The 16,829-nt window shown below is 35.1% G+C and overlaps 1 protein-coding gene across 2 annotated transcripts; it reads left to right on the forward strand.

Moving 5' to 3' along the window:
* The first annotated feature begins 7,921 nt into the window (after positions 1-7,921).
* LOC101746716 (mucin-2) lies at positions 7,922-16,283 on the forward strand. 2 transcript variants are annotated; one of them, XM_004928360.5, is made up of 3 exons: positions 7,922-9,692; positions 11,569-11,700; positions 13,441-16,283. In XM_004928360.5, the coding sequence occupies exons 1-3, from the start codon at positions 8,661-8,663 to the stop codon at positions 13,513-13,515; spliced, it is 1,239 nt and encodes a 412-aa protein (XP_004928417.1). In that variant the 5' UTR covers positions 7,922-8,660; the 3' UTR covers positions 13,516-16,283. The 2 variants fall into 2 exon arrangements, with proteins under 2 accessions (XP_004928417.1, XP_012547649.1); XM_012692195.4 differs by having other exon boundaries at positions 13,444-16,283.
* Positions 16,284-16,829: the final 546 nt, after the last annotated feature.

Below are 16,829 nucleotides of genomic sequence, written 5' to 3' on the forward strand. Positions count from 1 at the left end.
CGAAGCGTGGGAACGATTCAGTCGCACATGTGGACCGCAGCTTTATCTCAATATACTTGTGTATAATAATAAAACGTTCTGTTAACACTACACTGACTTTATAATGACCGAAATTGCATATTTACGTTTTGTTTTAAAACTCAACATCACGCGTCTATATTATTTTAAATGTTTATATTTATTTTAAGAACATATTTTGTGACGCGCATGCTTTATTTGTTGACCTTATGTTTTTTGAAATTCTCATCACGACAAACGATCGACATCGATCCTGTGGCCTGTGGGATGTTCGTAAGTACTAGAAATCATAATCATATATCAGAATTGATAACGAGCAGCACTGAAATAACTAATATTTATTTAATATAGTTAATATATTAAATTCTAATATGTAACAAGACGCTTTTGCACATTGCTATTTGTGCTAGGAATTAATTTACGTTTTTCATCGGTTTTTTTTTATCACACCAAAACCAATTCAGGGTGTGCATTAATAAAATCAAATAAATCAAATTAAAAGCTTATTCAATATTCTCTCAATCTGCCTTTACATACAATCGCCTGAACGTAATCAACTATCGATTGAAACAAACACTTTCACCTTAAGAAAAATCTTAAAAGCGCTTTAAGAAAACTAAACACTGCCAATGTTTTTTCCCTACGGTTGCGATAGCCTTGAGAGGCTATTTCAGCTTCTCCTTGACGTGTAGGTGAGCTCACAGAGCTCAAACCGGAGCGTTGCTAATACTGGCCCTAGCAAGAGCAGTGCTTCGCAGAATTTATCACCGGATTGGAAACGCAACCCACTGAGAAGATCCAGCGAGAAACTCAGTGGGCTGTGTCTGTGGGTTAATTCACTCGTCGACGGGGACGGTGACCGGTTTTTGAGGTACCTAAAAGCACCGTTAATGGATCGGGAGGATCCGTAATGACGTGTTTAAGGCGACGTCGACTGTTTACCATTCGGTCCACAGGATCGAATATGACTGCCAATTTTATAGCATTATTTAATGACTTCAAATTATCATGGTGCTTACATGTAAAACCTACCTAAAAGAAAACATAAGGCACAATCAAGCGAATAATTATCGGTATTCAATGACGGCTTTGAAGAAGAAAGAAACGTTAGTGTGGATCGGTATTTATGACCCGTTTGAAAATTTTGCGGAAAAATATTATTCTTGATGAAAAAAGGAACAAGGAGATTAATCACAACAGACTTAGGTTTGGGCGTTATGTAATCTGAATTTGAATCAACAGATTTATCAGTAATTAAATATGTACTGTCATTTATATAATATATGTCGTACTGTGACAGCAAATGACTGATTAGGTAAATCCTCGCTAAATTCGCCAATTACACCTGGCAAGTAGCGACATCGCGATTGACACAGACGAATAAAATCAAGTTGAAAGACAGCGCAATGTTTTGATTTGCATTAAAAAGCTGGTGGACGTCCAAAATCCATAAAGAAATATATATATATATATTTTTTAGCATCTTTTTAATTTTGTGCAGTCTAAGAACGTAAGCATCGTATTTATATTGACGGTACGTATACCATAAACTGTGTTTTATGAATTATTTTTTATTTATTTAATCCGTTTTCATTTTTGCGTATACAATTTTCCAGTCCAAATGGTTTGAATTACCTGTGCCCGTGGAAAGCACAAATATAAATAGCGCTAAAGTTACGATCTGAAGTCTCAATATCAAAATGGCCGCAAACATTAAAACTGATAAACATGTAAAATAACCAAATGCGGACAGTGTTTCCAACCTTAAATTATAAAATTATAGACATTTAACAAATAATTACTAACAGATTTTGCAATTATCAGATTTAAAAAAAATCAACCTTTAAAATAAGCAAGCAAACTTGGATCCAAAATGTTAAACAAATGAAAAATAACAGATGTGTCAATGTACATTGTATTTTTAGTGAAAAACCACTATCTTTTATGGGTACATCGAGTAATAATTAAAACTAATTTTACGGCTTACACTTTATGTAGCGTGGGCGAAGACCGGTGCATAGCAGTGAGATGAAAGGTGGTCTATATTCTGTCCAAGAGTTGAAACTGTTTCAATTCTAAATTCCGTAAAAATCAATGGAATGTTTTGGCCTGGAAACGTTATAGACAAAGAGTTACTTACGTATTATCATTTGCCGAAACAAAATTTGAAAAATTCTAAATTCCATGATTTACGTATTAATCTTCTTTATTTACCTCATTACAACATACCGGATATCACGTTTGTATATTTACGATAAGGTATATCTCTGAAATATAGTTTGAAAAGCCAATTTTAATAACAAAATATATGACCCAAAGTGCAAGAGATTGTAAAATTATTTAAGTTTAGCTACAGTGTTCGCTGATATACAAAAGTCACAGTGTACATATTTTTCTATGTGTTAGAATCTCGGACTTGCACTTTCGTCCGATCTACAACGCATAAGTCTTATGCAAATATATACATGCATGTGGTTCAACGTCCTGAACCTATGCCAATGCCAACATTGGCTGCCAATAACGTCCGGTAATTTGTCTGCGAATACACCTACTTATAATATCGTTTACATGACGCAAATACATTTAAATATTTACGAGTCTTTTAGAACGTTTTCCACAGACCGTAGCTATATATATCAAAATAACTCCGCGGTTGTTAGATTTTTATTGCCAAGATGAGCAGATGATGATTATGCGGTCCATCTTGTGGTATTTGGCTTGTAGAGGAAACAGAAAACACAGAGAAGTCAACCGTAAAATCCATTTGGGTATGTGTTTAAAATTATGTGACGAATAATTCCTTATATATACTAAAATAATCTTAAAGTAATATTTGTTTCGTTAGCTTACGGCTTTAATCTTATTTTCAAAACTCTTTCCGCTCCAACATGTATCGCAATATCACAGACATTGGTTGGCACAACATACCAATATTTAGACAAAACTTCATTCATAAATTTTAATAATCTTATGTGTATTCGCAGGTGAAGAGTTGAGACTAACATCCGTTGGTTGGGTTGCGAGTGTTCAAGACTATCATCCAATTTTAAACATATCCTTTTAAATATTTGTTTCGTTAGCTTACGGCTTTAATCTTTTAAATATTTGTTTCGTTAGCTTACGGCTTTAATCTTATTTTCAAAACTCTTTCCGCTCCAACATGTATCGCAATATCACAGACATTGGTTGGCACAACATACCAATATTTAGACAAAACTTCATTCATAAATTTTAATAATCTTATGTGTATTCGCAGGTGAAGAGTTGAGACTAACATCCGTTGGTTGGGTTGCGAGTGTTCAAGACTATCATCCAATTTTAAACATATCCTTTTAAATCATAGAAGTTTTAAATAATGTTTCTCGTGTGCTATAATGAAAGCACAGAAAAATAGTTCTAGTTAAGAACGTTATATTCTCTTTGAAGAGTTTTGAAATCTTACTGCGATTTTAAAAGAAGGAAAGAGAGAAGAAAGAAAGAAGTGCTATTTTTTCAATTTCGTCGGCCATTTGACTGTACCACTGATACGAACCTTAAGTACGGGTAATGTTGATTAACAAGTCATGCGGAAGGGCTATCTAATGGCGCGGTGCCAGCTTGATGGCAGTGCGAATACCCCGTGGCATTGGGCCAGCCAGGGTCAGGAGCGGCCGATGCACCCACCACCACGCGCTACTCATAACAACCTAAGATGACGAACAGAACGCGTTCGCGTCGACGGTCTAGATTGATTCACCCATCAAAGCTTAGAATTAAGAATGGCGAAGACAACGTATCACCATAAAAATACACAAGAATGAAATGTACTATTTTATGATTTCCGAATTAATGTTGGATTTTTTATTGTTATTATATTATTTACGACATTTTGAATACTTTACAACTATTGTACTACTACTTTACAATTATCGTGGTTGCGATCATTAGTTGTAAAGTTGTAATCTAATTCGATCGTGGACGAATAAGTACATTTGAATTTATGCTAACTACCGTAAATTTTTCTATTATACATTTCTTTAAAGATACTATTTTATTTTTTCTAAACTATTTCTGTAATTGTTGTCATAAAAATTTTACTTCTAAGTAAATCTTTAGGCCTACTTAATTGAGGTGACAGCTTTATTAAAATCAAACTTAAACATAGACTTATCTTAAGATTCTTGAGTGTGTATACTTTACAAATAAGATAAGCGTGATACTTATCTCAAGTCTCCGGAGATTGTGGAAAACAAGACGAAATAATATTTAGAAAGCATACGTAGAAAAAGTTCTCCGTGGCAAGAACGATTCTTGTCCCTCGCAGCAGGTAGTAAGCTGTTTAAAAACGATTTTTCGAAAACCCTGATTGTTTAAAGTGGTAGAAAGAGAAATATTCGTTTGGCAATAAATATTGTTTTTGTAAATTACAAAAGTTTTTGTGGAGTGCAGTGCGCCGGGCATCGTCCAATGTACCGCTTGAACACGTGTTCATGATAATGTTTATTTAGGCGAACCTCGTAAAACTCGCTGACAGGATGTGCTTTGAACCCTCAAGGTTGGGTAGGTTATTTTAAAATAGCTATGTCGATTGTTGCTAAATGTTGCACTCTCATCGTGGGTTGGTACCAAAATTTATTACTAGAGGAGTATTTAGTCTACGTCTTTATCTATCGAGTGGTTGCCCATTGAGTTTCTCGCCGGATCTTCTCAGTGGGCTGCGTTTCCGATCCGGTGGTAGATTCTGAGAAGCACTGCTCTTGCTAAGATCAGTGTTAGCATCACTTCGGTTTGAACCCCGTGAGCTCACCTACTAGCTAAGGTTACGCTGAAATAGCCTCTCAAGGCTATCAGCTTAGGTAGGAAAAAAAGAAAAAAAATCGAGTGGTTTAGAACTTTTCAATTATTTGTTTATATGCGTTTGGTTTGTAAACACTGAACTTAGTTTACAATGATGGTTAGCAATGAGCTTGTGTTAAGATTTAACAAGTCGACATATAAAAATATAATACGCATTTGTTTAATTTCAAATTAATTTATATATCTCGGCAGCAGTCTCATTGAACGTTGCCCTCGTTTTCCACTGCTGTCTGCAGAGCGTGTTACTCGTGCAGTAAATTATCTCCGTACCTCGCTTCAAGGATCCGTAGGCCGTTACTAAATTTGTCGAAAACGTTCCGAGGAGAGCGCAGCATGCGCTTGTCATGCACGTTTATTTACGCGATGCCCCGCAGAGCTGGCCATGTTCCAGAAGCAAACGAAAATAGCAGCTTCGTAGATGTCATTGTACTAGAGTTAATGACGCCCTACACAACGGTCTAGGTGGGCTACGTACTCTTCCTTGTAACGATACGATAAAAAATATTATTTCCAAAATATGTTACATTTTATAATCAAAGTTATCACTTGAATGTATCATTTTCATGATTAGTTCAGTAATTTTACTATAGAATCCAGAAAATTAATTATTGTGTGCTGCGGCTTACCCTGGAATTGAAAATTCATAAGGTCTTATCATAAGTTCTCAAAGACAAATATTTATTAAGTAGGTATTAGCATTTAAGGAAAGCTGATAAATAAACATACATTTTTATTTTATTATTTTTTTTGTTTTATACAGGCCCATAAAATGTTTTATCTTTTCTTCTCCTATACTGTTCATCTTTATATTTTAATCTCATAGGGCGCTCAGAAAGATTTGCGAAATAACTAAAACCGAATTACTTACAACAATTATTATGAATTAATATTTTCAAAGAGTTGCATTAGCCTCTGTAGAAAGTTAGTTTCACATATCGAAATTACTTCGAAAAGCTTTTTCGAATTTGCACCAGACATATTTGACTGCCTTTTCAAATACAGTCGTTGCATCTTTTGGCGATCAAAACGATGATATTGAATTAATTTTGATCGGTGAATGCGCAAGCAGGCTGTTGTATTGCAAGACTGCAATAGACTTCCCCATCATAGTCCAGTAACCTCTTGCCTACAGCTTTAAAAACTTCTCGCAAGGATTTCGTCACAAATTCTTCATCATATACAATAAACACAAACTGTTCATATATATCTCATACTCTTTTAATCAACTCTCAAATCCCATCGTATCTCAAAGTAATTGTCTATTCGAAGGCATTTATCAATTTTGAAATAGCCAAACACTCGACTGGTGCTATATTTCTGTATCAAGACGATTCATCTAAGAATCACCATCATTAATGATATTTTGCAGAGAGCTGCTTAAAGAGCTGAGCCCGAAACTTTGCTATTACGTCACTGCTACATTTCACATAAAACTTCTTCAGTTTCTCCGTGAGATTCTGCGATTCGTATAAATCAAAATCCTGTAACCTTCTTGATCCACGTACCCTTAAATCTTAAAATTTCATTCTTAACGTTTTCTGTCAAAAGACGTCCACTTCTTTGTGGATCCTCAAAAAGCTACATAAAAATATTAAATTTCAATGAGCCCTTTTTTATGGAAATATTTTAATGGCATTCTCACGAACTTTTACGAATTCCATAAAGATCTCGTTTTATTTGACAATTACTAAAATCGTAGTAAATCGTCCGCGAAAATTTTCTTTTTGCATAACTTTTTGTTCAGTCAGACACGATACTTTAATTAAACTTTACTTCATAAGCTAAGTTGGTTTTTACTGGTGGTAGGACCTCTTGTGAGTCCGCGCGGGTAGGTACCACCACCCTTCCTATTTCGTGGGTGGCGCATTTGCGTGATGTCTATGGGCTCCAGTAACCACTGAACACCAGGTAGGCTGTGACCTCGTCCACCCATCTAAGCAACAACAACAAAAAAATGTATACATAGACCACCCAGTCAATTATTGTACATTTAAAAACGCTACGAGACTTAGCCCGAACATACGTAATCTAGAATCTAGTAAATCTATTTATTGAGACGTCTTTCGACCAATGTTTATAAATTTCAATTGAGGTACTACTTTAAAAAAAAAAGTTAAAAAGTAATATTTGAAGTATGCGTACAATTCAAGTTTTACACTCTGATCAGAAGATCCAAGCAAGGTTAAGATTTTGCTAAAAATTCTCTCGGTGCTATAAGTAGAAAAAATGTCCAACCGGCCGACCAACCCTTTTATTTCGCTCATTCGTTGTCTTTTTACTTTTATTCTAAAAATATCGCATTCACAAACCAATTTCGAAATGAAACGTGATTCTGTTCAAGGTCGAGTGAATTAGTATTCGTATGGTGTGTTCGATGTTTGACCGACCGCAAAAACATGTTAATGCGAACAGCTTGTAGACTTTTTTCTAAACTTGATTGAGAATTTATTCGTGGCCGGTCTATTATGTATTTGAATGCTTGAGTTATATAACTGATTGTGGGAATAAAAATTGGCCATTGCATTAATTGAAGCATTTAATAGTAATAGTAATCAAAACTAGTTTTAACATACCATTTTTTGTGGAATAATATCTCAACATAGAATTTGAGCTGCTGCATAATTTCGTCAATTCGTCTAAATAGAGCGATTGCTTCAATTGGTACGTAACTTGAAAAAGCCCTAGACCATTAGCTACGCACCAATTTAAACTAGTTCTACAAGTTCTCCGCAGAAGGAAGAATTGTGAAACAAAGCTCAACATTGTTAGCGTGTTTGGTTTTTAAAATATAGACAAATTATTTTCAAATCTAACAAGCAATATATTTCTAGATCTGATTTACTAAATTTTCTTTCTCTTAAAGACGAAATTGGGAAATGTTATAATGGAAACCAGATCTGAATGTTTATTTACAAATTATACCAGGAGTTTAACTCATTTAATATATCTTTTTTTTTTCTACCTATGCTGATAGCCTCGAAAGGCTATTTCACGTAGCTCAAACCGGGAGTGTTGCTAGCACTGGCCCTAGCAAGAGCAGTGCTTCGCAGAATCTACTACCGGATCGGAAACGCAACCCACTGAGAAGATCCGGCGAGAAACTCAGTGGGCTGTGTCTATGGGTCAAATATATCAATGGAACTCAAATGTATGTACTAAAATCGAAGTTATATATTGTCGTCAGTACCTACGTTAAGGAAATCTTAAAACATGTACTACAGCTTGAGTAGTCTCAACAAATGTACAAAAAAGCCTGCACGCAATCGGCTCCACTCAAATTCTGACACGCTACATTACACAACTGACCCTTATCGGTTTTCGATTATTTCGATAGCCCTTTTTGCGACTTATTCAACAGAAAAGGCAAACAGGTTTTTGTTATTAAAAAAAGGTGTATAATGCATCATAGCTCTGGCAATAACAAGGGTAACACTATTTAATGAGTTCACAATGTTGTTGTTATTATAGAGCATCACGATAAAGAAGCCGGCTTTTAATTGTTATAACCTCAAAGATTTGGGGCCAACGAGTCGTTCAGCGATAGGGAGAATCGCGCCGCTCGATGTTATCGCGCCTGCGCTGTGTTCCCCTCGAAAAGAGCAGGTTACAACACAGCACAAAGCGCGACTAGCTGTGATGTCTCGTGCCGACATTTCTGGACGTTGATGTCTTGCGGAACCGAGTTAAAATCTTACAAAGCTTCCTTTGATATTATTTTTTGAGCTGAGCATGTGATTGAATTTCGGTATCGCAATAATACATAATCCTAAAGTAGTGTTATTTTTGTGTATATTCTCTGCACCAAAATGTACAAAACGGTTAGACATGGCGAAAACAGTTTACAATATACCATTCTCCCTCAAACGGAAGAAGTGTTAAATAACAGCGGCTTAAAAGGGAAAGGTCGGGACTATAGCCCATCCATCCACATTCGAAGATCGCGTAGGAAATCTACAGTGAAATATGTCTTCTTGGTAATTTTCGGTGTGATAATAGCGTTAGGGCTGGCAGCAGTTCCGCTTTACATATTGAACGGTGCGCTGTACGCTCGAAGAACACAACAAGAGCATCGTGATATAGTCACTATATCTCCAAATGCACCGGCCGGCAGAGAAATGGCAAAATCGCGAAAGAAAGATCTTAAAGTGCTACCGCAAGTAATCTCTACTTTAATGGCAAAAACAGAATTAGAAACGTCAACAATCGTCTCCACTACTTCCTCTACTGGAGCCGGTGAAAGAGCTACCACTCCGCCTTGGACAATGCCTGCTTTAAGGTCTTGGAAGAGTTCAACGTCTTCATCAACCGTTCCGCCAGTAGCCTCTGCGAAACATGACCCGACGCAGCCAGCTGCAACAACTTCCAGTGATATCAGTATGTTACCTAATACAATTTCAATGAAAACTTGGGAGAAGGATATAATAATACGACCAACTATCACAGCTGAACCATTTACACTTAGTAACTTAGTTAGAGACTACACGCAAACATTTAAGCCAACCGAAAAGCAATCCACACAGAGTGTTAAAATGTTTGATGATGTTCTTATTTCAACCAAAACAACTTTAATGCGATCACCGGTAACTTCAGAGTTTCCTGCAACTACTGAAATATCGAGTTTGGATGATTTAAAGGACACGATGTTATCTGTAGATGATGACGAGGAATTCAAAGAATCTTTAGAAGTTGACGAAGTTTTTTCGTTACCACCTCTAAAGCCTGGTGCCGATCCTGCAGCGTCAAATTCTGATGAAATCACCGTATCTAAAGCTAACGAAGACAATTGGTACGGAGCCAGGTGGCCTTTCGTGGATCCTTCTTCGTATTTCCAATGGACGGTAAGTATTATTGTAGGAATACGTCTTAGACTTTTACTAGCATAAACACCAATGGTTTCTACATTTGTAGAATATGGATTACGTTTATGTTTCCATAAAAAAATATTATGCAACTTGTAAACTGGAATGATTGAGAATAAAGTGTAGTTTCATTCTTATGCAACGCTTTATAGTACGTACCTACTTACATTTTTCTTAGGTAGGCGTTTCTTTCGTAGGTATGTTATTCCTTTAGATGGTCATATAAGCTCAGGACCAACCTAGTGTTAAGTGGTTACCGGAGTTTATGGATATGTGGTTTAAAATCACGGGTCAAAGTCTCAATTTTATTGATAAGAGACTATCCAAACCTTCCAACCATATCGTATGACTACTTCGCTGCAAGAAATCGAAAGATTGGTGGTATATAATAATATAGTTTATCTTTCTATACTTCATTCTGAAAGTAGTATGAATTTACTTATATAAGTTGATATCTCCTTGCAGAGCTTTAACTCCGGAATAACTTGGCACCAGTACACCGGCCTTTATTTTCGGTAGCCTATCATTAAACGTATAACCAAATATAAAATAAAAATAATTTTAAATAATGTAACATATACGCGATTCATATAAAATAGACACGGTAGTCATTAAGGCTCAACAAACATCTAGAAAAAATTTGTAATGATACCATCATTACAAATTGAAAAGTGAAAGGCATTTGTGTCTGTCTATACTTACAGCGTAAAACTACGAAATGTAATAAATATTTGATTATCACGAAAATGTCGCGTTCGCACTTAGTTACGGGCTTGCTTAAACATGTAATATTTACGTTATCAACTCGGAAGGAAAAGTGAATTTGCCAACGAATACTTTTCTGGTTCTGATTGTTGTCGGAAACTATTTAGCTGAATATAGGTCAGACTCCACAGATACTTCGTAGGTATATAGAGCATGGGTGGCCAACTTGATTAGTACCAAGATCTACTGTCTACTGACGAAACACTATGCGATCTACCAATGACATTTCTTGAAATTTAATGAAACAATGTACAAATAAGTAGGTACTATAATTTCTTTTATTAAAAAGATTAAAATAAACCTGAAATTATATAATAAAAGAAAACTATTGTGTGGAAGAGAGGATAAATAATGTGACGTAATGGTCATTAACAAATGATATAAGATGAAGAAGATGCGTGTAGCAATTGGTGATTACGTTGCAAATCTGTTCTATGTTTTTTTTTCTTGCCACGATCGACTGAACTTTAGCCACGATCGACCGGTTGGCCACCCCTGATATAGAGTTTCTACTACGAAAAGTACGAATTCACACTAACATGATTCATAGGTATACTTCAACTATTCAATTGTTATTCCTGTCACTTTCCTCGTAATTCCAGTCATTAGGGAAAAAACACAGAAAAAATTAGCTTATCTCGTTTTTGAAGAGAAAATTTCTTTAGTATTAGGTATAGCTGTTCTTGTTTGGAACTCGATGAAATTTATAGGCGACACTAAAAACTCATATGTACATCTATAAGAATTAGTCCCTTCTGCACGTGGTTAGGATGCTTCTGTAGACTACCAACGATTAGAAACGGAAAAAATATAGCCTGCAAAAGAATGAGATGGAATGCCTCTGATTTTTTTATCCCTATTCGCTGATAGACTAAGAGGCTATTCCGGCTGAGCTCACTTACACTCACGGACTCAACCTGAGAAAATTTGCTAACACTAGCCCTAGCAAGAGTAGCACTTCGCAGAATCTACCTCCGGATCGGAATCGCGATCTACCAAGAAGATCCGACGAGAAACTCAGTGGGCTAGGTGCCTCGGAAGGATTCACTTCGACTCATTGGATTAAACAGTTTTTTTTTTTTTTCTATAGAGCTACTCTCCCGGAGACAACCTGCTGTTGCCGCTGCTGATGGCGGCACTTACTTCCCTCACGTTGGTTATGCTGCTCGCGTTGGCAGCAAAGCGACGCAAACGCACTAACGTGGCATCGTCGCAGATTGGGGTAAGTGATCTTTTTACTTTTTGTTTAGTTCTAAAAACTACAAAAAAATTACGTTAACTAAAAATAGTTAAGACAGCGAACGTTATGCACTTAAATTAATATAAACTCGATATGAATAAACTGTGATGCACCATCACCCGAACACGTAATGTATTATAATTAAAAAAATTGCTAAGCCAATTATAAATATATAGGTACCTATATAAAGTTTTGTAAAGGGCATATTTCGTTGATTAATTCAAATCAAATATTTATATTAAATTGTATTATATAATAATTAATAAAGTTAAGTTTCTATTTACTTTATATTGCGTATATAATTTACGATCGTGACTTACTAATCAGATGAAAAGAATCAGCAGGGCTATTAAATAGCTATCTTAATTAAACACTTTCCAGTTTTCGATACACACTGTAGGTAAATAAATTTTCCGGTTTATTATATTTTAATGGTCTTTTAAGTGACACTAGTTACATTTCACCAATTGAATTCCATTTTTTGAATTAAATTTGACTAATCGTTGCGATAATCATTCCCAAATCAGTCATTCCGGAAGTCGTTGTGGCCTAAAGAATAAGATGTCCTACTTAACAAATATTCACAAGTGACTTCCACGGTGAAGGAATAACATCGTGTAATATAAACCAAACACGCAAAATTATAATTTGCCTAATTATCGGTGGTAGGACCTCTTATGATTTCTGCCATAAAGCAGTAATGCGTTTCGGCTTGAAGGGTTGGGCTGCCGTTGTAATTATACTGAGACCTTAGAACTTTTATCTCAAGGTGGGTGGCGGCATATACATTGTAGATGTCTATGGCTCCGGTAACCATTTAACACCGGGTGATCTCGTCCACCCATCTAAGCAATAAAAAATTAAAAAAAAAACATTTATTGAAATCGAAACAAATTATTTTAGTAATGTTTCACACGATGCGAAATAGCTGCAGATTTGATTCGGAAATGATAATTACCCAATAATGGCTTAATTATATCTGTGTTACATTTATTGCTGCATGTGATGAAATCGCCTATGTGTTACGAACAAAATTTTCTTTAATTTCCTATATTATGTGTTGCAACTTACAAATTGAATATTGAAATATTATAATGAGGTTCCAAATTACCTATAATGTTATGCCAACGCGTTACACTAAAACCGGTAATGTAAAACAATTCAAATGGATTATGAAATAAGCCATTTGTCAATAAATAACTTATTGTCGCTAGTGTTTCGCCTGATAACACTGCAAGTCAACATTCTACTGCGGTAAAAACTCCTTATTCGCGCTTCTTTCATTTGTGTTTTCACTATTCGCAGGTTAAAAAAATGCGACCAAATTCCTATGTTCGCGGCTAAACATTTCTTTATACGCAGATGTAATCGGTACATCGGTACATAAAGATTCATAAAAAGGATTCCAATATGTAGGTATCCAACTGATATCCTTTGTAAACGCGCTTTTCCATGTAGGTAGACGAGCATACGGCCCACCTGGTGGTGAGTGGTTACCGTCGCCCATGGACTTCAACAATGCCAGGGGCAGAGCCAAGCCGGTGCCTACCGAAATATTTACGGAACATATTATTATACCCCTCGGATAAAAAGTATTAATTTCTAACTGTATATTATATTTAAAAAAAAAAGTTATATTACAGTAAACCACTAATCCATTTTTGGCTAATAATGATGTATTGATGCCTTATTTTAAGTATCTCAATGCATATTTTGTTCCAGAAGTTGACTGCAGATCTTCAGGATGTAAACACTAATCTTCTGACAGCCGAAGTAGTAGAGGACGCTGAGGAATAAATCCCAAACCTCAGCTATGCCTTTGGCTTAACAGGACGAAAAATAAATTGTGTACATTTTGACAACAGTCTTCGATAGGTTTTTGTGACGAAACGTTTTTTTTTCTGATTAAAGTTAAGAAAGCAATAGTAGCTTAACAGTTTTAACAACTGTTCTGTTCTTAAGAGTTAAATCTCAACGAATATACAAAAATACTTTTATGGGTGGAGCGTAATGTAAGCCCTTATGGATACGTACCACCAGACAGTCAATTTCTGCCGTAATGGAGCCGTGAGTTCCAGTTATAAATGTGTTACAACAGTTATAGGTACAATGGCAAATTCGACCTCACCTCTGAAGAGGGTTGACAACCCCGTTGTTATAATTAAGGGCTTCGTTAACCACTTATTACCTATCACTATCCAGTCAAATTGTACACAACTATGCAAACGCACTTAGTTTTGATTTAGCAGCCATAGTTTGCGAGTTAAAAACGGAATCCAAAAAGTTGTCTGCGTTATTTCTAACTGGTCACACACATATTAAACTTTCAGTGCCTATCATTTGTAAATACAACAAGGTCGGTCGATGCAAGACCGTAAATTATAATTATCCCATATTCAGAGATACGATATAATGTTATAGTTAAAACGTATTTTTAAAGCGTATTAGATAATCGACTGTATTATTAGACGTGTCAAATGCCAATGTTGCTAAAATTTTATTTTTGGTACAATAATAATAATAATACATAAATGTAGTCTATGTATTTTACTAAAAATAATTCGTTACTATTTCTAACGTGTATTTTTTGTGCACATACGAGCTTCGTAGTAATACTTCGTGCATTTATTAGCTTGAAATGCAAATTAAATAATAATTAAAGTATATATCATATCTCTGAAGATAAATAATTTATAGCACGACTCGTCAGTATTAAAAATACCTGTGGTATTTCAAATTAACAACGTAAATATATTTTATTTTTGTGTATGTATCGGATAGGTTAAGTACTACATGTATCTGAATTATTATTAAAAAATAAATATATACCTTTTATCATCGGTAAAACATATTCATACATTTCATAACTTTATAACATAGTTAAGACTGATCTAGTAAAGCGTTTTAGTGTTTGTTGGTAGGTTTTTTTTTCTTAGTTTCGAGAATGGTTCGCTTTCGTTTGGAACGGCACTACTGTACTGTAATCCTTACATGTACCCGTGAGTGCTGAGTATGTTTCATATGCTTACGATTATAATGGGCGTGTTTTATATAAATGTTAGTCTAACGAGTGTATGATATGTATGAAGGGTCTCGGGAAGAATAGCTAGAAATAAATTGTGATAGTGAGGCGACACGGTGATATGAATGTTAATGTTGATTCGAACCATGATAGTGAATTCTCGAATCCGCTTCTAACGCCATCTTAAACTACGTGCAATAATAATAAATTCTCAAAATCGATTCCACTGGTTTGGAGATAAAAATCACACTCTGTATTAATCCACAAAAAGATTCCTACCGATTAATTATTGGAAAATAATAACTACGGCCAAGAAAAGACTTCAAATTGAATCGATAATCGACCTTTCTTTCAATTTTCAAATTCTATCTGACATTTGACATCATTTGAAGAATACAGGGTGTAACATTTTTTTTTTTAATTTAATCTAGACACTGACTATAAAATACACCAAACTGTTGAAAAAAGTAGCATCATTGTTCTTATTTGAAAATATGGTAAACAATAACGTTCTGATCACATTCTTTCTAATCGTGTCTCTTAAACTCGTAGCCGGAGGTTCCCTTTTAGAAGGATTTGTATGGTTATATATTGGATTTACATGAAAAGGAATTTTAGCAATGTTTAATGTTTCAATGAATTTTAAAAGTGAATTAATAATTAAATTTTATCATTCATGTCACATAATAGTAACGGAAAGAACACTAGTAATGCATTCTAGTCAAATTTCAGCGCTGAAATTTAGGGTGTGTGTTTTTTTTTTGTATCGAACGCAATTATTCAAATTCACATAACGTGGGATACCGACATTAACACGCGATAACATTTTAGATCGAAAGCAAGGGGATCTTCCTGCTACCTGCGTGATAAATTGCGGTTACATAAATATTTAACGTATTAAATCAAATGTTAGCGATTGAATATAGTTTTATTTTTAATTTCGGTACACTGTGGTCTCCGCTTCGATAAAAACACTTAAAGTACAAATCAATCTAAATTATTGAACAAACTGCTGCTTCATGAGATCACAACGCTTTAACTCGGTGTTTAACAGCGACTACTAAGTGATTTAATCAGAAAAAAAATATTAATGACTAATAATGCTAAATTTACATTTTTTTATTGTCTTCAAAGACGGAACGAGTACGCGACCAATCGTCGCGTCACCTTTGAAACATTAAAAAACGATAAAACTATATAGAAAAAATAACGTAGATGGTACTAGAAGCTCATTGTGGATGAACGCAGTGAATAGAAAGAAGACGACGGATCTATATCAAACAATTCATCAAACTTCCCGTTGATTAGACGGTTGCAAAATTAATTCGAGTGAAAAACTTATAATGACGTAGTTCAGATGAAACAATGACCAGAATGCAATACTAGCATCACGCAGCACCCGACGCGCACCCTTATGTTCAACTTAGCTTTTGTGTTAGAATAGTAATTTTGTGAATGCATCGAGCAAAGCGATTACATTAGATCTGCTATAAAGTCACTATGTACATAAGCATTGAATAAATTATGTTTTCACACCCAAAAACCAGTTTCATTTTTTTACAATTTCATTTTACCAACCTATATAAATTAATAAAATTGTAAATTTCTTAGAGGATGTTTCTGTATTGCGCATCTTAGCCCACTGAGTTTCTCGCCGTATCTTCTCAGTGGGTAGCGTTTCCGATCCGGTGGTAGATTCTGCGAAGCACTGCTCTTGCTAGAGTCAGTGTTAGCATCACTCCGGTTTGAGCCCCGTGAACTCACCTACTACTTAAGGTTACGCTGAAATAGCCTCTCAAGGCTATCAGATTAGATAGGAAAAAAAAGCGGATCTTCATAAGAACGTTAAAATATCGACGTGCGCTCCAAATAACAATTAATTATCATTACGAGCATCGATCAAAAACATCAGCTGTTCTTATAATCATTATTTTTATATATTCAGACGTTTAGACTTAAAAGCTGGATTATATTTTTCTCATCACGACGGTTCGTCTCGGAGACATTACTCATTAATACGTGTTATCCAACCATGTAAGATACATTGAGCTCGGTCCGTTTATACAATTGTTTTTAATATCCAACAATA

This window comes from Bombyx mori, chromosome 18 (genome assembly GCF_030269925.1).
Source record: "Bombyx mori chromosome 18, ASM3026992v2".
NCBI lineage: Eukaryota > Metazoa > Arthropoda > Insecta > Lepidoptera > Bombycidae > Bombyx > Bombyx mori.

Coding starts and splice junctions, on each gene's coding strand:
- LOC101746716 (XM_004928360.5), top strand. CDS start 8,661: ATGTACAAAACGGTTAGACATGGCGAAAACAGTTTACAATATACCATT. Junction 9,693..11,568: donor CTTCGTATTTCCAATGGACG/GTAAGTATTATT, acceptor TTTTTTCTATAG/AGCTACTCTCCCGGAGACAA. Junction 11,701..13,440: donor TGGCATCGTCGCAGATTGGG/GTAAGTGATCTT, acceptor ATTTTGTTCCAG/AAGTTGACTGCAGATCTTCA.